Genomic DNA, 23,706 nt, shown 5'->3' on the forward strand with positions numbered 1-23,706 from the left:
TCTATTTTTTTCCTACTTAAGCAATTACCATGCCCTCTAATTAAATCTTTTAAAATTTTGTCTTTGCACAATAGGCTGTAAATTGTGTGAGGTTAGGATCGTGGCTTTCTTGCTTATCCCCAGTGTCTAGCATATGAAAGGAGTTAAAATATTCATTAAAAAGAATGAATTATATCACTAAATTGTGTTCTACAAATTATACGGATTTAAGCCTGCGCCAGCATTGTGTGAGTGTACTGGTGTCCCATAACCTTAGTATTATTGGGAGATGTAATTTTACCACTTATTAGGGTAAAATGACAGCTTATTATTGATTTGTATTTCATTATTTGTTGAACATATATCCATATTTACTTAGCTTTTTAACCTTTTGTACTTTATATTTTCTGTATTGATATTTACCTGTTGAGTTTTTAATGCTAATTTTATGAACTCTTAGAATAATATATTCTGCTTTTGCCATTGATTACAGGTATTTTCCTAATTTGTTTCATTTTTTATGTTAGTTATCTTTTTATTATGAAAAATCTTAATTTTAGTATTATAAAATTCTGTTTCAATGTACAAATTTTTCTATGACTTGAGCTATTAGAATATTTAATCTTTCTCTTTATAGTGGGAATTGATTTTCAATGCATGGAGTCTGTGATTTTAGGTGAATTTAATGTTACCTGTATTATCTTGAGTGGTCCTATGCTAGTTTTAAGAGATATATTTTTACAGATTATTTTAAATTGTATTTTAGCAATTAATACTTATATTTCATGTTGAATTTTTAAATTCTCTCTTTTATGTTTTGCGTAAAAATCCTGAAGAATTTGTTTTTAGGTATTGTATTTGTTTCAAAAGTGATTTACATACAACTTTTAAAGTAGTTTTACCTAGTATGCTAATTCAGCACAACTCATTTTTTGTAGTAAGAGGAAAAACGTTTCTTTGAAGCTGTACATTAAAAGAAGTTATCATTAGTGTTTCTGAATGTAGTTTTCCATTTTTTTCAATTGCAAGTTTTTAAAGATAGGTTCATGGCCGTTATTTTTTAGTTTGGGGAGATTGTTATCAGAAATTTAATTTATTTAGTTTGACTTTATATATTTCATTAAAATGCTAATTCTAGTCCAAATATTAGTATACATTGTTTCTTTTATAGAGAAAACACTAGTTTAATAATAGGCTAGAAGAACACACTGGAAGCTTTTCATACTGTCTAAATAAAAAAATAGAAGAAAAATTATTATGATGTCTTTATAGCAGAAATGTTACTTAAAATAAGTCTGTTCGTAAGACTTAGAAGTCTGTTAACAGTGTTTGTATTAGAATTTGTCATCTAAAACTGTCTTTAAATATTAACTTTTTTTTTCTGATTCCCTCTCTCAGGTTTTTACTTTGATAAGTTTTGAATCTACAGAGGTTACGAGAATAGTATAGTGAAGACACTGCGTACCCTTCACTGGATAGTTACCTATTATTGACATTTTGCCACTTCTTTTTTTTTGGTTGAACCATTTGAGAAACAGCTACAGCCGTAATGACAATGCCTAAATATTTAGCATGTATCACCTAAAAACAGGGATATTCTCCAATATAGCCATATCACTTCAAGTTATTTAACACTGACAATATATATATTCTTATTCCTATTTCCTTATTTTCTTATTAATGAACTTGATATTTTTTCTTCCTCATTCAGGACCCAGTCAAGGTTCATTTGTTGCATTCAAGTGTTAGGTCTGTTTAGTCTCCTTTACTCTAGAACAGTTCCCCAGACTTTGTTGGGAGGTGGTGGTGGTGTCTTTTGTGACATGCTATTTTTGTTTTGTTTTGCAGACTGTCCCTTTATCTGAATTTGCCTATCTCCTCATGATTAGATTCAGGATTTTTGGCAGGAATACTGCGTAGGAGACATTGTGCTCTTCTTGGGCCATGCCACCAGGAGGCACCTGATGTCATAAGTTTTACATTTTTGGTTAAGTTTGATAATGTGGTTAAGGTGGTGGCGTCACATTTCCACACTGTAATAATATCTTTATCTCTTTTGTAATGTGTGGGGTAATACCTTGGTACTCTGTGGTTTTTGCATCCATTAATTATTCTTGTTCAAATCATTTATTACAATGGTGATTGCAAAATAGTGGTTTTTGTAATTCTGTCGTTCCTTCTATATTTATTGGTTGGTATTCATCTTTAAAGAAGAGTTCCCCCTCTCCCTTACCCCATTATTTAGTGTCATTTTAGACTCATGGATTCATTTTTTTAATCTAATGTGTTATCATTCGTTGCTGTCATAATTCCTATATCAGTTGGCTCAGGTTATGCCAAATTTAGCCACGGGAGCCCTTAAGTATTACCTTTGAATCATCCGAAGACTTTCTTCTAATCATATATCTGTGCAAAAATAGGTTTGATTTAAAAATGTCCTTTTGAATAACACTTCTTGAAAGTCATAGGGACTTTTCTCTTGTTCACACTGTGATTAAAATGTAACACATTTTTATAGACCCTGACAAGATTATGCCATTTAATTGGACCAGAATTACTTGAATGGCTGCTTCCCTGTGACTTCTTAGAAGGCTTTGGTCATCCCTTCCTCTGGGAGCTTACCTTGGATTTCTCCCAGTTGCAATTATTTCCTGTCCTTGAGATCTGGGGACAGAGTGGTGGGCAGAGACATCTTTAAAGTGTACGTTCTGTCTTGTCAGTTTAGGTGTTGGAGTCTGTACTGTATAATGCTTTTGCTAAAAAGGGACATGTAATAGAAAAGCAAATGTGGTGTAGTTGATGGTACTTCTTTTTTAGAAATTGGTGGAAGGGATGATGGCAGTGTGACTAAAACAAGCCTTGCTAAAATGTCTAGGAGAAGTCCCTGGGACTGATTGTAGAGGAATTTTTTTTTCCTTGAAGAACATTTGACTTATTTTTCTCTTTTTGGTGAGGAAGATTCACCCTGAGTTAACATCTCTGCCAGTCTTCCTCTATTTTGTATGTGTGTCGCTGCCACAGCATGGCTGACGAGTGATATACGTCTGCGCCTGGGATCCAAACCTGCGAACCCCAGCTGCCGACCTTAACCATTGGGCCACAGGGCTGGCTCCTGACTTATTTTTCTTAAGAAGGTTTATTATACTTCTTGTCTCTGTGTGTAGAGAATTCTGTGCAAATCAGCACCTGACTATTATGACTTACTTTTTAAATCTCTTGACTTTTAGCTTTGGGGCAGGATCTAGTTATGGCCAATTAAGCAATCTGAACCCATTATAGATTCTCAAGTCTTGGTGCTTTAATGAGGCATCATGAGAAGTAGGATCTGGAGGCATTTACCTGAAAGACGAGATAATTTAGAGCTCTGTGAAATTATGTCTTGATTGCCTTGTCTTTTACTTGTGTCATTGTGGCTTCCACTGATTTGAGATGAACTGGATTCACATCCCTTTGGTATGGGTCTAGAAAGTGTAGATGTCTAGTCTCCCCTCTGTTGGGTTTCAATGTTATAAACTGAGGGGCTCAACAGAAAAGAGGGGAATGGATAGAGGGTGTAGACAAGGGAGGGAGGTGCTACTTCTTTCCAATTGCTGTCAATAGAAAAGAACAGAGAGCTTTAAAAAGACCCAAGCTTATGCTAACACTAGATACACGGAAGAAGAGGCACAGCAGGTGAGTGGGGAAAGGATAAACTCTTGTGGTAACTGTAACAAATGATGTTTTGCACAGTTGGGTAGCCATGTGCAAAATTATGCAATTGTCCCCTACCTCAAACTATTCATAAAATTCAATTCCTGGTAGATGAATATAAATTTTAAAGGCAAAGTATGTACTTAATATTATATCTTAATTTAATGATAATCTTAATACCTTGATGAAGAATGAAATATCACCACTGCTTCTGGGATGATAAATATACTTCTTGGAAGAACACCACTTTATATGTGACTTCTCCATTTAATACCATTAACCAAATGGTGTAATAATATTTAACTTTATGAATTATCTGGGGGAGGTTTCTTTTTCTTAAGAACAGGTTGTTCTTTTATTGTTGTTTTTAAAGAACCTCATCTATGGAATAATTGGCCCGTGAGCCTGAACAAAGGGCAAGTTATCAAGGTATTGAGGAGTTTTAAGTTTCAGCCTCCCACTAGAAGGATCAGGGAAGGAAATGACTCCTACGTTTTCTAGGATATAATATTTCGGCTGAAGAGCTTTTCTGCTCTGCTAAAGGCTGGCCGTTACCAGTAATTGTGTATGTGAGAGATGTCCCATATAAGAGAAATGAACCCATCTTCAGACTTCAGGAACCCAGGCAGACCAGAATAGCATCAGTTTCAACCACTGTCTTTTTTGTTTGTTTGTTTGTTTATTGTGGTAACATTGGTTTATAACATTGTATAAATTTCAGGTGTACGTTATACTTCTATTTCTGTATGGATTACATCATATTCTCACGTGCACCCCCCAAATACTAATTACAGTCCATCACCACACACGTGCCTAATTATCCCTTTCGCCCTCCTCCCTCCCCCCTTCCCCTCTGGTAGCCACCAATCTAGTCTCTGTCCCTATGTGTTTGTTTGTTGTCGTTATTATCTACTACTTAATGAGTGAGATCATACGATATTTGACCTTCTCCTTCTGACTTATTTCACTTTGTATAATACCCTCAATGTCCATCCATGTCACAAATGGCTGGATTTCATCGTTTCTAATGGCTGAGTAGTATTCCATTGTGTATATATACCACATCTTCTTTACCCATTCATCCCTTGATGGGCACTTAGGTTGCTTCCAAGTCTTGGCTGTTGTGAATAACGCTGCAGTCAACACAGGGGTGCGTGTATCTTTAGGCATTGGTGTTTTCGTGTTCTTTGGATAAATACCCAGCAGTGGAATAGCTGGATTGTATGGTAGTTCTGTCCCTAACTTTTTGAGGAATCTCCATACTGTTTTCCATAGTGGCTGCACCAGTTTGCACTCCCACCAGCAGTGTATGAGAGCTCCCTTCTCTCCACATCCTCCCCAGCACTTGTTGTTTCCTGTTTTGTTAATTATAGCCATTCTGACGGGCATGAGGTGATATCTCATTGTAGTTTTGATTTGTATTTCCCTGATAGTTAATGATATTAAACATCTTTTCATGTGCCTGTTGGCCATCTGTATATCTTCTTTGGAGAAATGTCTGTTCAGGTCTTTTGCCCATTTTTTAATTGGGTTGTTAGTTTCTTTGTTCTTGAGATGCATGAGTTCTTTATATATTTTGGAGATTAACCCCCATATGGTTTGAAAATATCTTCTCCCAGTTGTTAGGTTGTCTTTCCGTGTTGTTGATAGTTTCCCTTGCTGTGCAGAAGCTTTTTAGTTTGATGTAGTCCCATTTGTTTATTTTTTCTATTGTTTCTCTTGCCCGGTCAGACATGGTGCTTGAAAATATGTTGCTAAGACCAGTGTCAAGAGCATTCTGCCTATGTTTTCTTCTAGAAGTTTCATAGTTTCAGGTCTTACATTCAAGTCTTTAATCCATTTTGAGTTAATTTTTGTGTATGGTGTAAGGTAATGGTCTGCATTCATTTTTTTGCATGTGGCTGTCCAGTTTTCCCAACAACATTTGTTAAAGAAACTTTCCTTTCCCCATTGTATGTTCTTGGCTCCTTTGTCAAAGATTAGCTGTCCATAGATGTGTGGGTTTATTTCTGGACTTTTGATTCTATTCCATTGATCTGTGTGTCTGTTTTTGTGCCAGTACCATGCTGTTTTGGTTACTATAGCTTTGTAGCATATTTTGGAATCAGGGAGCGTGATACCTCCAGCTTTGTTCTTTTTTCTCAGGATTCCTTTAGCAATTTGGGGTCTTTTGTTGTTGCATATAAATTTTAGGAGTCTTTGTTCTATTTCTATGAAAAATGTTGTTGGAACTTTGATAGGGATTGCACTGAATCTATAGATTGGTTTAGGAAGTATGGACATCTTAACTATGTTAATTCTTCCAATCCAAGAGCACCGAATATCTTTCCATTTCTTTGTGTCGTCTTCAATTTCTTTCAGCAATGTTTTATAGTTTTCAGTGTACAGATCTTTCACCTCTTTGGTTAAGTTTATTCCTAGGTATATTATTCTTTTTGTTGCAATTGTAAATGGGATGGTATTCTTGATTTCTCGTTCTGTTACTTCGTTCTTAGTGTATAGAAATGCAACTGATTTTTGTATGTTGATTTTGTATCCTGCAACTTTACTGTATGCGTTTATTACTTCTAAAAGTTTTTTGGTGGACTCTTTAGGGTTTTCTATATATAAAATCATGTCATCTGCAAATAGTGACAGTTTCACTTCTTCCTTTCCAATTTGATCTCTTTTATTTCTTTCTCTTGCCTGATTGCTCTGGCTAGGACTTCCAGTACTATGTTAAATAGGAGTGGTGAGAGTGGGCATCCTTGTCTGGTTCCTGTTCTTAAAGGGATAGCTTTCAGTTTTTTACCATTGAGGATGATATTAGCTGTGGGTTTGTCATATATGGCCTTTATTATGTTGAGGTACTTTCCTTCTATACCTGTTTTAGTCTGAGTTTTTTTTATCATAAATGGATGCTGTATCTTGACAAATGCTTTCTCTGCATCTATTGAGATGATCATGTGATTTTTATTCTTCATTTTATTAATGTAGTGTATCACCTTGATTGATTAGTGGATGTTGAACCATCCCTGCGTCCCTGGAATAAATCCCACCTGATCATAGTGTATAATCTTTTTAATATATTGTTGTATGCGATTTGCTAGTATTTTGTTGAGGGTTTTTGCATCAATGTTCATCAATGATATTGGCCTGTAGTTTTCTTTTTTGTGTTGTCCTTGTCTGTCAACCACTGTCTTAAATATCTCCAGGCTCTTAACAAAACAAGCTGGTTAATAGGAAGGGATAGATCCACAGTAAAAGCAGGAGCACATTATAGATATTCAGACTTAATTCTTTTTCTATTAGTATAAAATAATTCCAAATGTTCTAATGTTAAAACAGTAAGATGTATGAATTTGATGTTCAGGTATGTTTTATATAGTCAATTGTTAGTATTTAATATTATTTGGTATGATTTTCTGTTTTCTGATATCCTGGTCAGTTGAGGGACTACCTATGAGCAAGAGCAAGATTTTCCTCAGAACACAGTTCCAGGTCCACTCTAACACAGGGACATGTGAATACTCAAGATTCCAAAGTCCTATGTTGAGGATATAACTACAGTAATTTTAGCTTGTAAATTTAAGAAAAATGATTAATCACCCATCCCTGCTACTTTAGATCTCAATCATGTATACATACAACTGTTAATGTTAAATAGTATGATTTCTAATTCTTACACATTTTACAGAAAAGGTCTCTGTAAGAAAAAGTTGAGTTAAAGTCACATTTGTGTATTTTTAGCTCAGAGTTCTTTTTTTTTTTAGCGAGGAAGATGAGCCCTGAGCAAACATCCGATGCCAGTCCTCCTCTTTTTGCTGAGGAAGACTGGCCCTGGGCTAACATCCGTGCCCATCTTCCTCCACTTTATACAGGACACCGGCACTGCATGGCTTGACAAGCGGTGCATCTGTCTGCGCCTGGGATCCGAACCTGTGAACCCTGGGCTGCCGCAGCGGAGCGTGCGCACTTAACTGCTACGCCACGAGGATGGCCCCTCAGAGTTTTATACTCTATAATACTTTAATGTGTAATTAGTTTTGTATTCTCTTCCATTCTTAAATTCCTTTAGCTGTCAGTTCCAAAAAGATTATTTTATGCCATAATTACAGATGAGATCTTTATTTTATATTATAAATATGTTATTTAATAACAATGAAGTCAGTCACACATAATTAGTTCTATTCTTTATGTGCTAGTGAATTATTATTAGTCCAGACTGTTAAGGGGTGAGAAGTTTGCAAGCTTCTTTAGGCCTGGTGCTGGGCACTGCTGCTCCGTGTTAGAGGGAAAGTCTAGCGTAGCCTAGGCAACGACTCAGGTTTAGGAAATCTTTCCTTCCCAAAAGACATACTAGTGTTTCATTAGTATGTTCTAGACCATCCCAGAAATTTTTACGTCTCACTGGTTACTTAGTAAATGGGACTTAATGTGTTTCACTGAAAAAAGTTACATAAAGGCAACTTTTTCTTGTAATCAACATGGTTAAAGATTGGATATAATACTGAACTATTTATGGATGAATTTATGTCTGGGGTTGCTTCATAATGATCCGCTGGTTGGTGGAAGGGATGTGGGGAGGAGTTTTAAATGAAAGAAGAATGCTTTTGAATGGCTAATTGTTGCATCTGGGAGATGGGTACATAGGGATTTATTGTTGTATTCACTCTACTTTTTTTATGTGTTTAAGTTTTTTTTTAAATAAAGTCTTAAAAATATTTGAAGGAAAACCTTCAAATCAGTGATGCTCCCTTTCTCATTGAACTCCCCTTTCTCTTGAAATCTCAAGGGGAGTTCCTTATGAGAATTGAGCCCTGGTGCCCTACGGCATTCAGTGAGTAGTGAATTAACTTCTCTCCAGTGCATCTGTATTGGTGTTATGTACCATTTTTGGGAGAATTGAGAAAATAGTCATTTTTTTTGTCGTGTGGTTCCTAGTGAGGAACACTGGCTGAGAAAGGCTGTTTGATAGTATAGAAATATACGAGTGATTCAACATTGTAATCTGTGGTAATTTGGTGTGTCTTTTTTTTGGTGGTGAGGAGGATTTGCTCTGAGCTAACATCTGTTGCCTATCTTCTTTTTTTTTTTGCTTGAGGAAGATTAGCCTTGAGCTAGTATCCGTGCCAATCTTCCTATATTTTGTATGTGGGTCGCCACCACAGCATGGCTGATGAGTGGTGTAGGTCTGCGCCCAGGATCCGAACCCGCAAACCCAGGCTGCTGAAGCAGAGCACGCCAGACTTAACCACCACACCACAGGGCTGGCCCCAATGTGTCGTTGCTTTTTAAATAGAAATTTCAAACTTCAGTTTTTGAACATGATCCAAATACCATGTTGTAAACATGTTACCCTATACTAAAACTGTTGGAAAATGTGGTTTTCTTTTCTATTAGGTATAGTCTGAAAATACAGCCCGTTGAGAGAATGCACCTAGCCGTAGTTGCCTGTGGCGAAAGACTGGAAGAAACTATAACCATGTTGAAGTCAGCTATAATTTTCAGCATCAAACCTCTTCAGTTCCATATTTTTGCTGAAGATCAACTACATGATAGTTTTAAAGGCATAGTAAGTATTTGAGACTTAGTCAAGACTATGGAGTTGAATATTTAATGGTATACTGTAACAATGTTGTTTCATTCCTTCATTGAACGAGAGTGTTTATTCTGTACCTCTGCCGTCTTAGAGTGGGGAGTGCTCTCTGCTACCGCCTCCATGTTAAGAGTCTGGATCTAGGATGTAAGAGGAAGGTTTGTTTTTGAAAAGGAGTAGGCTACTTAAAGTCCTTTGCCAAGCATGGAGGTTTTATTTTGCTGACTATAGTTGCAGGATGTTTTGACTGAGAAGTCCTATGATTCAATTTTTTTCCTATCCTTGGCTTGGCAGTGCTTCAACCAGAATGTACACAAAGGTTTTAATTCCCTTTTGAGGGGAGGGAATTCTTGATTGACAGTATGGAGGGAAGTGGCTTCTTGCTTTGATAAAAAAAGTTCTTTATTTTGGTTTGTATTAGTTACAATCAATTTGGTTGTAATGGCAAAAAATCCAAAATAACAGTGGCTTAAATAAGATAGAAGGTTATTTCTCTTTCACATAAAAGTAGGCAGTCTAGGGTATGTGACAGCTCCACATCTTCAGGGACTCTGACTTCTTCCTTGTGGCTGAGCCATCTTAAACATAAGGCTTCTACCTCATGGTCAAAGATGGCTACTCAAGCTCCAGCCATCACACCCATATTCTAGCCCATGTGAAGAAGGAAGGAGTGAAGAAGGGTGATCCCCTCCTTCCCTCTAAGGACACTTTCCAGAAGTTACACCTCACATTTTTGCCAGTATTTCATTGGTCTGAACTTAGTCATGTGACCATACCTAGCTGTTTGTGAGGGTTGAAAATATACTCTTTAATCAGGGCAGCCGTGTAACCTCCTTAACAACAAACAAAAATACTGTGCAAGAAGAGGATAACAGATACAAGGGGGAGAATATTTAAGAAAAAGAAAATTCACCTGAAGTCTCAAATCTCACTACCTTTTGTTCTGAGATTGGTGGTAAAAATGATGATAATGATTATTTCCTTCCATCTATCTCTATCTGTCTACACTAAATTAAGATTTGAAGCCGATTTGAATTTTTGTGCTTGGTCTATGTAGGGAAAAAAACGTATTTGATGATTTTTCAGCTTAAATTAGTTCATTTTGCCTATTGAATGAAAAATACTACTTGGGACCTCAAGTCTTCTAGTTTACTGACAAAATCCTTGATTCCAAGAGGTATAAAACTTTACTGTTTTAAAATATTTCTAGTGTCTGTATTTTTGATAAGTGCTTTTGTGATCTTGATCTCATTATCTAGATTGTTCTCTAAAATATTAACTGAGGAATTAATCTTGTCCTAACAGTTCATAGGATAATAGCAGGTTGCTACTACCTGTGGAAAACTTTGAAAATGTAATAAAAAAGCAAAATAAATTTATAGCATCATCTTATATGCATCCTCTGTGTTGTGTTCAAATCTGACTGAGTTGTCGTTTGTGTAACATATACTACATTTTTAAACGAAGTTTAACTCTCGTAGTGAACTCTGAGAATGTTTGGTTTTGCTTGTGATGAAAGAGTATCAAATATTTTATGGAACATGCTTTTACTGCAATAATTTAGATTTACTGATTAAATACTAGAATGTTAATAAAAAATGACTAAGATTTCATTTTGAAGTTGATATTGAAAGGATCTTTAAGTGATTTACAAGTCATAGAGGGAAAATAACATGCTAATGTTTTAAACTAATTACCAGAGACATCAAAGCAGAGTGTTGGAAGTAAAGATATTCCCTTAAACTATGTTGGAAGGCATTAATGTTTTTAAAAATTACTTGAACACAGTCATAATTTTAAAAAAGAACATCTTCAGCCTGTTACATAAACTAATTAGTTTTTTTCTCCCCCCATAAATAGTTTGCAAATACTCTGTAGGAAATTTGAATCAACAATTCTATTGAAGCAACCATGATAGGTAATAACCTGAATTTGAAACAATTCAGTGTCTTGAAATGCACTCAGGATACTAAAGAGTAAATGTGTTCATTATAAATTTTCAGATCTGTTTTGCTTTTTGTAATAATTTTTTAAAAATTAGCATTGGATATATATTTATCAGAATATTTTATCATCAGGAATATGCATGCATATTGAAACTACATAGATGGATAAATATTTTCTAATCAGTTTCGTATTGGTCTGACTTTGAATGAAGCGTTTTCTGCATCGTACATACTATGGGAATAAAATTAGTGCTTAATTTTTCTGAGTTTAATTTGTTTAGAGTTTGAGAGGATTTATACATCAGTTAAAGTTGAGGGAGATGAACAACTTTGCAAGGCTCTGTTAACTTCCTGATTTTGTGATTGATATCTTTATAACTTTTATTGTGCCTCGGATCTATATGTGGAGTCTTTCTGGAATATTACTATGATTTTAAGATTTTGAATGAAAACAAAATGATGGGATAGAAGAATCTGACTTTCTCTTACCTGTCTACAGCATAAAATGTATATCTTATTTTTTAGCTGTTTTTGTTTCATAATCTGTTTATGAGTTTACAGAGAAAATGGAAAGTGAAACAAATCTGAACTTTCTTATTTTTTTAAATATTTTTTAGCTTGACAGCTGGTCATTTCTACAAACATTTAATTATTCATTATACCCGATAACTTTCCCAAGTGAGAATGCAGCGGAGTGGAAAAAACTCTTTAAACCGTGTGCGTCCCAGAGATTGTTCTTGCCAGTAAGTTTTTCCCCCAGTGTTCTTTTTTATTTTTTGAATCTTGCTTTTACACATGAGTTAATGAAGAGTTACATAAAAATCCAGTTAAATAAGCACACACGTATGATTTTCCCTTTGAATGCTAAAAAAACAAACTTTCCATAGAACAAATAAAAGCGACAATAAAAACCTCTGTTAAAAATGAAAAATGTAAACTATGAAATGAAAAACTATTTATTACGTTTTAATTTATTCAGTTGCTATAAACTCTTTTATCTCTAAGGAGGAATAGAGGTTGCCAGATCTTAATGGAGCCAAGTCTGTTGCCAGCAGAAATGCAGTGACAGTATTGCCTTCCACTTGCAGACTACATTTATAGTTGGGGAAATGAGGTAGATTGCATCATTAAATAACCATTTCTGTCTTATACCAACCAAGCCAACTTTTTCTAACTGGTATTTTAACACAAACAGAAAATTTAGGGCATGTGAACTCGAAGGGATATGGGAACCATTTATTCAGTGGGGCTGGTGTTTGGTGATGTTCTCTGGTGATAAACCCTGAATGTCTTTTTTTAATCTAAAAATATTCAGAAGCAAGGTTATCTCTTCCATTTTAAATTGATTTCACCCATAGTTTAAAAATTCACAGTGGTTGTTAGGACCACTGTAATGTTTAAAATAGTAATGGTAGTAGAAATATTTTTAGGAAGCTCAGAAGTTTCTGGAAAGTATGTGAATTATGGGGAAGAAACCCCAGTTACTTGCTATTAAATATATTATGGCAATTCTTAGCATATTAAGAATATAGTTTACCAAATCCAGGATGTCAGTGAGATTTAAAGTTGTTATAATTTTGATAACTGAATCTGCCTAACCAGTATCTTTGTTGCTGTGCATAAAAAATTTGGATCCTAGGATCTTTCTCATTCTCCTCTTCCATTGTAAGGAGCAGACAAATAAAGGATTAAGATTGGAAAAAAAGCCTGAGAAGTTTTAGATACTTCCTGGAGGCTTTATAAGTTTTTAAAAAAATTTTGTGTTGAATCATGCAGTGTCACATTTGTTTACTTAATGTTTAAGTGCCTGTTTTCTCCCAAGTATCTGTACTAAGTCCTAGGGGTGTAGGAAGGAATGGAACAGACAGGTTTCTTGTTTTTGTAGAGCTTATTGTCTGATGTGGGAGACAGACATCAAACAAACATAATATGACATTAAATAAACACAAATATATTACTGAAAGGAAGTGATGAAAGAAACGCGAGGTTACAGCTGCTTCTCCTTTTTGTTCTGCATTATGAACAAGTTTACTTGTTGAGGTTGTGATATGAAATTTGCCAGGTCATTTTGTAATGTAATCTGGTTAAATTCCTAAATGGAATTTTAAATACTAAAATCAAATACTTGAAACCTGTCCAATTGTCCTCATATTTTACTGTTACTTCTGTGGCTTTTTAAGCAGATTTAAGTAAATTGATGCTTTATTTTTCCGAGGGATAAACTTTTTTACTGAGTTTCTCTTCCTTTGAACTAGATGGATTAAAAGAACTAATGTAAGCTGTGCCAACTCTGTCTTCCTCTAAAAGGAACCATAGAAAAATACTGACGTGGTTATTATTTAACCTTATGTCTGATCTCCAGCTGGTAGTGGCTCCCAACAGTGTTATGCAGCATCTTCCTAGTCTGCTAAGAATACGGTGATCTGTAAACACATGATGTATCGTGATACAGAGGCAGAATGTTGCTATAAACACAATTCCCCTCACCCTTCTCCCTGGCCAAAAAGACACAGACTTACAGACACATACACACATATCCTTTTAATTGGGGTCTTTGAACAAGTGACCCTTCCCTACTCAGGCTCTGCAGTCAACCATCAGACTTTTTTTCCGCAGCCTGATACTAAATCAGCTGGTGGGGGGAATGGGCCTCATAGCTGTGCGTTAAGGTGATGGCTTAACTTTAGCTGCAGGAGGAGGTAGCAGTTTTGAAAGGGAGCAGAATGAGGATCAAGTTCTTATTCTCATTATATTCTTAACGAAAAAGGTTTAGGTTAACCTAATTGTTGAATCTTACTAACACCCTAGGATAGGCAGTAAATTTAAATTTGCAGGAGTCAATTCTAAAGTGTGGGTAAGGCAGAAATAAAAAAAATTACCCTTGAAAATGCCTGTGCAAGGCACATGTTGGAGATTTAACATCCTCCAGAAAGTAACAACGCAGCCAATCTTTCTTCCAAGACAAGACTTGTCTTCACCCTTGCTAAGTGCTCATTTTCTTTGAATTGTTGGGAAATAGAAAGCATAGGAATAAGAGCATGAACTCTAGAGCTGGGTGGTCTGAATTCCAATTTTGGCTCTACCTTTTACTAGTTGAGACCGAAATGATGTAAGGTGCCAGCCATTGGTGTTACAGGCTGAGGGGGCAAGTTCAGAAGATCTTCATTTGCATTGGTTTATTTCTGTATTTATTTCAGGAAATTAGGATTTGAAATATAAATTCACCTAAGTTAATGTTATTTTCCATTGTGAAAAACATTTCCTCTCTGCATATAGCTTTTATTTTGTTTATTCTTCCAATTGTTAGTGTTGACTTTTTCTTCTGATTTGTTTTTATAGCTTTTCTTCTCTAAAAGTTAATATAAAGATTAGCATAGTATCTCTGTATACGCTGTTGTAAAAAATGACAGATTTAGGAAAAATTACTTTAAAAAACTATTGTAAATTAGGTTAGCTCTTAGGTATATCTTTTGTAATTAAAGCCTCTTGTGTGTTGTATATTAAATATATAGAATTATATTTAATGATTCAAATATCTCTCCTCATAGTTAATCCTGAAAGAAGTTGACTCACTATTGTATGTCGACACTGATATCCTTTTTTTACGGCCCGTTGATGATATTTGGTGTTTACTAAAGAAATTTAATTCCACACAAATTGCTGCAATGGCACCAGAACACGAAGAGCCTCGAATAGGATGGTATAATCGCTTTGCCAGACATCCATACTACGGAAAAACTGGAGTAAACTCTGGAGTCATGTTGATGAACATGACTAGAATGAGAAGGAAGTATTTCAAGGTGAGTCACTGATACAGGTGGTTGGTTAACTTTTTCCTTTTTTCCCTCCAAACTGTTTGATTTTCCGTTTAGTTTTGTTTTATTAAAAAACTAGGTTGAACTATTCAGAATTTTTCCACTTATCTAGAATAGTTGAAGAGAAGTGTTCTTAGTATTCTGTTTATTAGAGCTTTGCAGTAGGTCAAACCACATGGTGTTACAATGAAGTAAGATAACAGTGCACTAAGTAGTGAGCATCGTCTTCCTACATTGTTATTCCAGGCAGTAGTGGTGCAACCACAGAATACTTGAATCAGAAGTATGATGTGTCTTGGGGGAGAGCACAGAGTTGTGGTTAAGAGCGTCAGACTTTGGAGCCTGTGGGCCTGGTTCAAACCCTGGGTGTTACTTAGTAACTCTGGGGCCTTGGGTAAGATTTGTCAGTCTCTGGGCTTCAGTTTCCTCATCTGTGAAGTGAGGGTGATGGATAACAGTACCTACGTCATAGGGCTTTTGTGAGGATTCAGTGAGTTAGAACAGTGGCTAACACATAGTAAATGTTGCTGCTACTGGAAGTGAACTTAAAAAAAAAAAATCCCTGCATGTTTCTTGTCTCTCAAATTGTGGGGAAGAGGCAGGCTCAGTGCTCTGATTCTGAACACGAGTATGTTGTTCTGCTGACCAGTTCTACGTTGATGAGTTCTGTGTGCTGAGTTTTGAGTCATTGTGGTTTGTGGGCTCTGGAGTCAAACTGTTTGGCTCTCCATCTAGCTTTGACACCTGTGCACTGTTTAACCACTAGCCAGGTAACTTTTCAAACGTCAGTTCTCTCCACTGAAAAACAGAGATAATAAATGGACTTACTTAGGTTGTCAGTTTAAAAGAGATCCATTTAAAGTGCTTAGTACAGAGCATGACACATAGTAAGTACTTAAACGTTAGCTGAGAACAGCGACTTGAGAAACGCCAATATAGACATGCTATTTATCCCTTTACATCCAGTTAGGACTAAATTAAACACTAAGGGATATTATGTCTTTTATGATATGAGTATATATGTATGTTTGCAGGCATATATACTTGTCAGATATTTTTCTGTGGCTTCTGGTGGACCAAAATTTACACCAGTATTTATGACTCCTTTCTACGTGTCTGATTTAAATCTCTGCCTCATTTAGAGTTGTTCCCCTTACCTTTTGTACAGGTAGCGGTGCTGTTTGTAGCCATCACCACCCACGTCCCGACATCTCAGTCTTAGGACAGATCATTCCCATCACTCTTACCTTCCGTAGATCTAGTAAACCTAGTTTTTTTTAGCCTTCCCATTTTCTGAAATCTTGATTTCATTTCAGTTTTGTCTCCCACAGTTGAATGCATTAATGAGGCCAGTGTAACCTGTGCTCTTGCTTAACAGTGAACATCTTTGTTCAATTACCCAATTTGTTAATATATCTTGTTTCAAAATTTCATGTACCATAACGTTTTACTAAATAAAACAGATGTTGTAATGCCATCAGTTTTCTTCCTTTTCTTCGTGTTAGGCTATGCACAGTAATGTTATACCAGAAGATGGTGCTGTAAGATTATCTGCTAAGGAATAATGTGACTTCTCAGTAACTCTTGATTTGGAATTCACAGAATTATGAGAAGTTTAATGTTGCAAAGAACCGTAGAGATAATTTAGTGTAACACCATTATTTGATTTTTTAAAAATTTCAAAATCAAGCTATATCGTTCAAATCTATGATTATTTTTTACTTACCTTTTACTTATTTAAATGTCATTCTTAAATACAGTAACAGTTTCTCCCCTCTCCTTCTCCTTTTGTCTGTGGCATGGTCTAAACCAGCTAGACATGTAGATACGGGAGTTGAAATAATTTCTAAACTTGCAAACTTTTGTTGTCTTCTGTGCATTAATGACTTAATGAAGAAAACCATGAGTGGCATGACTGTGCATTAATTCAGTAGGTACAGTTTCCTTCACACCTACTGTCCCTGTGTTCCAGACAACCCTATTCTTGTCCAGTGGGAACAACACAGACTTGCTTTGTTTTCAAATATTATCCTTATGATTACTGAGATATTTCTACAAAATTTATTATTTTTAATTCCTTTTCTCATATATCTTTGTTTTTCTGGATTGTTTTCCAGACTATATCTGTAGCAAACATTGCGTTGTTTTTTCCTACTAATTCTACAATTTCTGGCACAGATCTTAAATATTAGAGGTCTAGTGATATAACTGAATTACTAATAACTTTCCAAACTGTTTCATACAGATCCGTGAATGTTGCCCCATGGTTCTTATCACGTGAAAAGCTCTAAAACTACCTATGTAGAATAATGGCCGTGTTTTAAATTCTTAGTTTGCTTTGCTGTCACGCAGTCAGTCTCTACCATTTGTGACTGTTCAGTTCTGACCTGATGTATTATGCTTATATATATTAAAAATTAAAATAGTAAAAATTCTACTTTTTTGTTCTTTGTTTCTCATAATGCTTGATAGACAGTGATATAGCATGTGTTAAGCTATTGCTTTGTATTTTGTGTTGTGATTGTGTTTGCAGTGTCAAATTCCTATTAGGATATTTCTTAACCTTTTCTATTTATTAGAGAAAACCCAAAGAATATAAATAAGGCATCTTGAGAATCTTTTCCTTATGTGTTTACTGTACCCTGTTCATATCCTGCCATATGTTACTTTGTAAAGTAATTTTTGTCTATTTTCTGCACCTACTGAGGGCAGGGTGTATCTTTCATACAACTTCGTATTCAGAATATTTAGCATGGAGTCTGGCATAAAGTGGTGACTCAATAGATAATTAATGGCAGAGGACAGACGAAAGTTTTAGAAACCAGGCCATTGATGAATTACTGAAAAATATTGGAAAAGAGAACACCTTACTGTGAGGTGGACATGATGGTTGTGTTTACGTATTTGAAAGATGTAGGTGATGGAGGACTTTTATTGTCTTTTGTATATAGCTTATGAGAACGAAATATCAGTGAATATCTTACCAAAAGGGATAGAACTTTTCAGTGATTAGTGGAGTAACTAATCTTTGGAATTGATGAGTTCCCAGTTTCTAACATTGTTGGAGCGTAGTATGAATAGCCACCTGTCAGTTTTATGTTTATGTATAAGATAGGCTGATAATGATAATGGGTCCATCTATTTTCAGAAGCATACATAATTCTAAAACTGAAACTAATTGGTTTTAATATAACACATGTGCATTTTGGTAGTAGGTTTGCTAAAAATAGTAAATTAGAACTACATTTTTTTTTTAAAGAAACTAAATCATGCTTATAAAAATATAAATAATTCAGAGGCCGGCCTGGTGGTATAGCGGTTAGGTGCGTGCACGCCGCTTCGGTGACCCGGGGTTCGCAGGTTCAGATCGTGGGTTGGCCACCAGTGCACCACTTGTCAAGCCATGCTGTGGCAGCGTCCCATATAAAGTAGAGGAGGATGGGCACAGATGTTAGCCCAGGGCCAATCTTCCTCAGCAAAAAAAAGAGGATTGGCATCAGATGTTAGCTCAGGGCTAATCTTCCTCCCCTCCAAAAAAGGAAAGAAATTTAAATAATTCATTATATGTAGAATAAAAAGACATGTCCCCCCTTTACACACCACTCTCCCCAATTTCATTCCTTTGCCCAAATGATATTATAAACTTTGCTCTGTATTCTTCCGATCCTTTAAAAAAATGTATTTTGAAACAAACATGTACATTAGCACTTATATATAGGATCCTTGTATACATCTTCAGCTTGCTTTTTTCACTTTGTAAATATATAATTGACTGATTTTTATGTCCGTACACAAGGTCTATCACATTTTTAATGTGCATGATATTGTGGAGAATGGATGATTTGGTTTTATTGTTGTTTACTGTGTATGAATATGTAGTTATATGGCTGAAAAATACCTCATATATTTTAATTTGTACTTTCCTGGCTATACTGCCAGTGTGGATGAAAATCTTTTCATATAATTTCTAGCCATTTCTGTTTCCTCCTTTGTGAATGGCTGTTCATTCATATCCTTTGACCATTTCTCTACTTGGTTGTTTTCTATTTCTTATTGACTTGAACTCCTTTTATAGATAATGCCTCTTTAATAAACTCATTTCTCACAGTTTTTCATTGGTTGTCTTGGACATTCTAGGTTATATCATCAGCACATAATACTAGTGTTAGTGCTTCTTGTCAAATATTTTTCTAGCAGGACTTTTCCTTTAAGTTGGAAAGGTTTTTCACCCCCTTTGACTTTTTTCTTAAGATGGCACTAGACCTTTAATTTTATCTTTCATTGATTTTTCTTTGAATAGATATATTTCTTTGAATAGATACTTATTCATATCTGTTGAATGTGTTGCTGGTCTTTGTCCTTGTGCAATTCAGATTTCCCTTTTCAGATCCTAAGAACACTTACTTAACATGCTCAGTGACTTTTTTCAGAGTCATCCTTTCAATAAAATATTTTATTTCCTTAATTAAAACTTGTTGCAGTCATTTTTCAAATTTTTTGGGGGGGAATTTCTGATATTTTATAATTACTGTGTTTACTGCATTCTGAGAAACTTCACACGAGGGTAATGCAATTATGGCAGGTCATATTTAATTTAAATATGTAGATTTTTTTTCAGGAATTCTGGCTTTTCTTTCTCTTTCTTGAAGGATAGATTGTTTATACCCCCACTGAGTTTATTATATATCCTAGAGTAGCTTATAACAGTGTTTTTCAGACTATCTATGGAAAAGGATCAATGTTTTAAAAATTTATAATCTGTCGTAATCCGATACTTGTGTAAAAATGGTGTAAATAAGTTACTAGAAAAAATATTAGATTACATAGACAAAATTATTCTGTTAAATTGCTGTAAAAGTTTCTAAATCTTACTCTTAATTTCTGTACTTAATCTTATAGAAGACATAAAAAATTCACTGGTGGGCACACTGCACACTGCACTTTGAGGAATACTGGTTCAAGTCTGGAGAGTTTAAGAGTCAAGTAGGTCTAACGGGCTTAGTTATTCAGCCTTCTCACCCCAGATTCACACGATCCAGAGCTCTCTTTCAACTCTGTTGTTTCCTTAGGTATTTGACTTCGAGTTTTTAAAGAATGAGCTATGAGCAACTCCGTAGAGGTTGAAAAGGCACGTGACAAAATTCAATATCTGTTTTTGATGTATCTATTTCAAGTGATCTCTTTGAGATGCCAATTATAAAAGATTAGCAAATCAGTTTAAGAATAATAGTGATCGTGGTAGCAGTAAGAATAGCTAACACTGAATATGTACCATGTGCTGGGTATATATATATTATTATTATATATATATATATATATATTTTTTTTTTTTGTGAGGAGATCAGCCCTGAGCTAACATCCGCCAATCCTCCTCTTTTTTTGCTGAGGAAGACGGCCCTGGGCTAACATCGGTGCCTATCTTCCTCCACTTTATATGGGACGCCGCCACAGCATGGCTTACCAAGCAGTACTTCGGTGCGCGCCCGGGATCCGAACCAGCAAACCCCGGGCCGCCGCAGCGGAGCGCGCGCACTTAACCGCTTGCGCCACCGGGCCAGCCCCTATTATTATATATTAATCCTCAACAACCCCATGATGTAGACATAGACATTGTGTCTAGACATATGGCATAGGTACTAAAACTATTTAAGATGAGGTGACAGTCATAGTACTGAGACTGTCACCTACTTTCTTTTTCCCTTTCTTTCCCAACGTTTATTAGTCTTATCACATCTACATGCACCTTCAGATATCTTTTGTTACTTTACTCACTCCAACTGGACAGCCTTACTCACATCTAGGTTTACATTAGGGTCACTTGGTTTTGTAACAAAAATTTACCTTTCTCCTTGTCGCTCTGTAATGATTGCTAAGAGAAGATTGGGAACTGTCATTATGCTGCCATATTAAACCTGGAAGCCTGAGGATCTTTTTAATGTATTTACCAACAGAATGATATGACAACTGTACGACTACGGTGGGGAGATATACTTATGCCCTTGCTTAAAAAATACAAACTAAACATCACATGGGGTGATCAAGATCTGTTGAACATCATATTTTTTCATAATCCAGGTAATCATTTAAATTTCTTTTATTCTTTGCATTTGTAAAAAAAAGTCATAGATAATATTTAGTCAAAAATGAAGAAATGCATTTATTTGATATTGGCTTATGTTAATGGTTATCACTATGTTTAAGACAGCGTACAGGCCTACCTTGTTTTATTGTGTTTTGCTTTATTGCGCTTCACAAATACTGCGTTTTTTATAAGACCCACCACCAGCAAAAAGCTTACAACTCGCTGAAGGCTCAGATGATGGTTAGCAATTTTTAGGAGTAAAGTAATTTTTAACTAATGTATGTACATCATTTTTTTAGACATAATGCTATTACACACTTAGTAGACTACAGTATAGTGTAAACATAACTTCCGTATGCACTGGGAAACCAAAAAATTTGTTACATGACACACTTTATTGATATTCTTTTTATTACGTTGGTCTGGAACTGAACCTGCAATATCTCCAGGATATGCCTGTAAAACTTTTCTTGAATATTGGTTCAGTAGGAAGAGATCTAAAGGCCAGACATATTTCTCACTATTTTAAATCTTATCTTTTAAGAGCTGTATTTTTAAACTAAAGTTTTTGCAAATTGTGGACTCTGTGGAATTAGGGTTATTTGCTTCATTGTTTTGTCTTTCTTCATATAGAAAGCCTTTTTGTCTTTCCGTGTCATTGGAATTATCGACCAGATCATTGTATTTATGGAAGCAATTGCCAAGAAGCAGAAGAGGAAGGAATCTTTATTCTTCACGGGAACAGAGGTGTTTACCATGATGATAAGCAACCAGCATTTAGAGCTATTTATGAAGCACTGAGAAATGTAAGCATTTGGTTTTTTCTTTTATGTTTTTAACTTTTTACGTGGAAACACTTCCAAACTTACGGAGAATTTGCAAGAATAGTACAAAGAATTTCCATATCTTTTACTCAGGTTCATCAGTTACTAACATTTTACCCCATTTGCTTTATCATTGGTTCTCTCTGTATATACGTTGTTTTTTTCTGAACCATTTGAGTGTAAGTTGCATACATCATGCACTTATATCCCTAAAAATTTTGGTGTGTTTTCACTAAGAACAAGGACATTCTCTTATTAACCACAGTTCAGATGTCAAACTCAGGAAATTCCATATTGATACAATTCTTCAATCTACCATCCATGTATCTTTAGTCTACTTTGATCTATAACAGTTTGTGAATCTTTCATCGACTTTCACAGCGTCAACATTTTGGGAGAATAGAGCCCCTTCACCCTTTTTATTATTAGAATGTTCTTCTTATTGGCTTGTCTGATTTTCCATATGATTAAGTCCAGGCATGGCCTCCTGGTCGAATACTACATAAGTGACGTTGTGTCCTCAAGGTATCATAGTCACCTTTGTCTACCTCCGCCTCATTGGTGATGTTGATTTTGGTCACTCAGTCTAAGTGATGTTCAATTTCTCCACTGTATAGTTATTTTTCCCCTTATAAGCAGTCTGTGGGGGAAACTCTTTAAAATCATGTAAATACCCTGCTGCTCATCAAAATTTCCATACTAGATTTAGCATCTCTTGTTGGTTCTTGCTCAAACCAGTCATTACTATGGTAGTTGCAAATTGGTGATTGTCCAACTCTAGCACTCCTTCCACATACAGCTTTGGCACTCGGCATTCTACTGTAAGGAAGAGCCCTCCCTTTTTGCCCATTTATGGATCTATACATTATCAGTATGAACTCATCGATAAGTATTTTTTTTGATGATTTATAATGCATTATTCCTTTTTATTTATGTTGATGCTGAAGTTGTTCCAAATTTGCCCACTGGGGGCCCCTTTTGGCTACTTCTGGTGCCCATAGACATATTCCCATCTTTATTTTGAGTACCTCCTCATTATCTGTCACTACAAAATATTCCAGGCTCATCTTATGATACCTTCCCTACCCTGGCCCTGAAATCAGCTACCTGTCAAAGGAGCTCTGGTTCCTGTTAGTGGGCTCTGGCTCCTAGGCATGCTTGTTGCTACAAGAGTGTCTTCGCTTCTAAGCCCTTTCAGCGACAGAGCTAGAGATATAAACACATACCCAAAATCATGTGCTCACAGCGACACCTCCAGTTCTGCCCCGCGAGACTCTTCCTTGCCTTCTACTCTAGTTTCTATGTTTTATCTCCTTTCTTACACAGTTAGAATTCTGGCTCCTAACATAAAACATTTCCCCATTTGCTTAATCCTACAGTACATTTAAAATAATTTCAAAAATGCTCCATTCATACTGTCATCTCCACTCCCTTCATCGCACAAACCAACTACTAAAAAGTTCAGGATTTGTTTCCAGTCCTCCCTCTCCCCTCCCCGCCCCAGACTGGGGTGTGTGCTCGCTGCTGTGTTCAGCAGTTACTTGGATTAATTCTTGTATCCTTCCTTTCAGTGTGGTTATTTTATTCATTTGAAATACAAGGGGGTTCATTTGTTTCAGTATGCTTTCAGTTTTAAGGTTGTTTTCTCCCATCCTTGTCGATTTAACTTTAATTTGATATGTGGAATATTAATATACTTCAAAAAGTGAAAACAATAGGAGAGTTTACTCAGAAGTCCATCACTCCTTCCCCATCCGCTCCACCCCAAAAGCCCCCACCCCACAGGTTACCA

General features: G+C 35.7%; 1 protein-coding gene across 2 annotated transcripts in view; it reads left to right on the forward strand.

The window, feature by feature from the left end:
* Positions 1-23,706, forward strand: part of GXYLT1 (glucoside xylosyltransferase 1) — a 51,243-nt gene that overhangs the window by 12,112 nt on the left and 15,425 nt on the right. For both annotated transcript variants that reach the window (XM_058558483.1, XM_058558484.1), the window contains 5 exons: positions 9,052-9,223; positions 11,811-11,936; positions 14,742-14,993; positions 20,960-21,083; positions 21,724-21,896. In XM_058558483.1, the coding sequence (XP_058414466.1) occupies positions 9,052-9,223; positions 11,811-11,936; positions 14,742-14,993; positions 20,960-21,083; positions 21,724-21,896 (847 nt within the window). The remainder of the gene's footprint in view (positions 1-9,051; positions 9,224-11,810; positions 11,937-14,741; positions 14,994-20,959; positions 21,084-21,723; positions 21,897-23,706) is intronic.

The sequence above is a fragment of the Diceros bicornis genome, chromosome 17, assembly GCF_020826845.1.
Source record: "Diceros bicornis minor isolate mBicDic1 chromosome 17, mDicBic1.mat.cur, whole genome shotgun sequence".
In the NCBI taxonomy this organism is placed as follows: domain Eukaryota; kingdom Metazoa; phylum Chordata; class Mammalia; order Perissodactyla; family Rhinocerotidae; genus Diceros; species Diceros bicornis.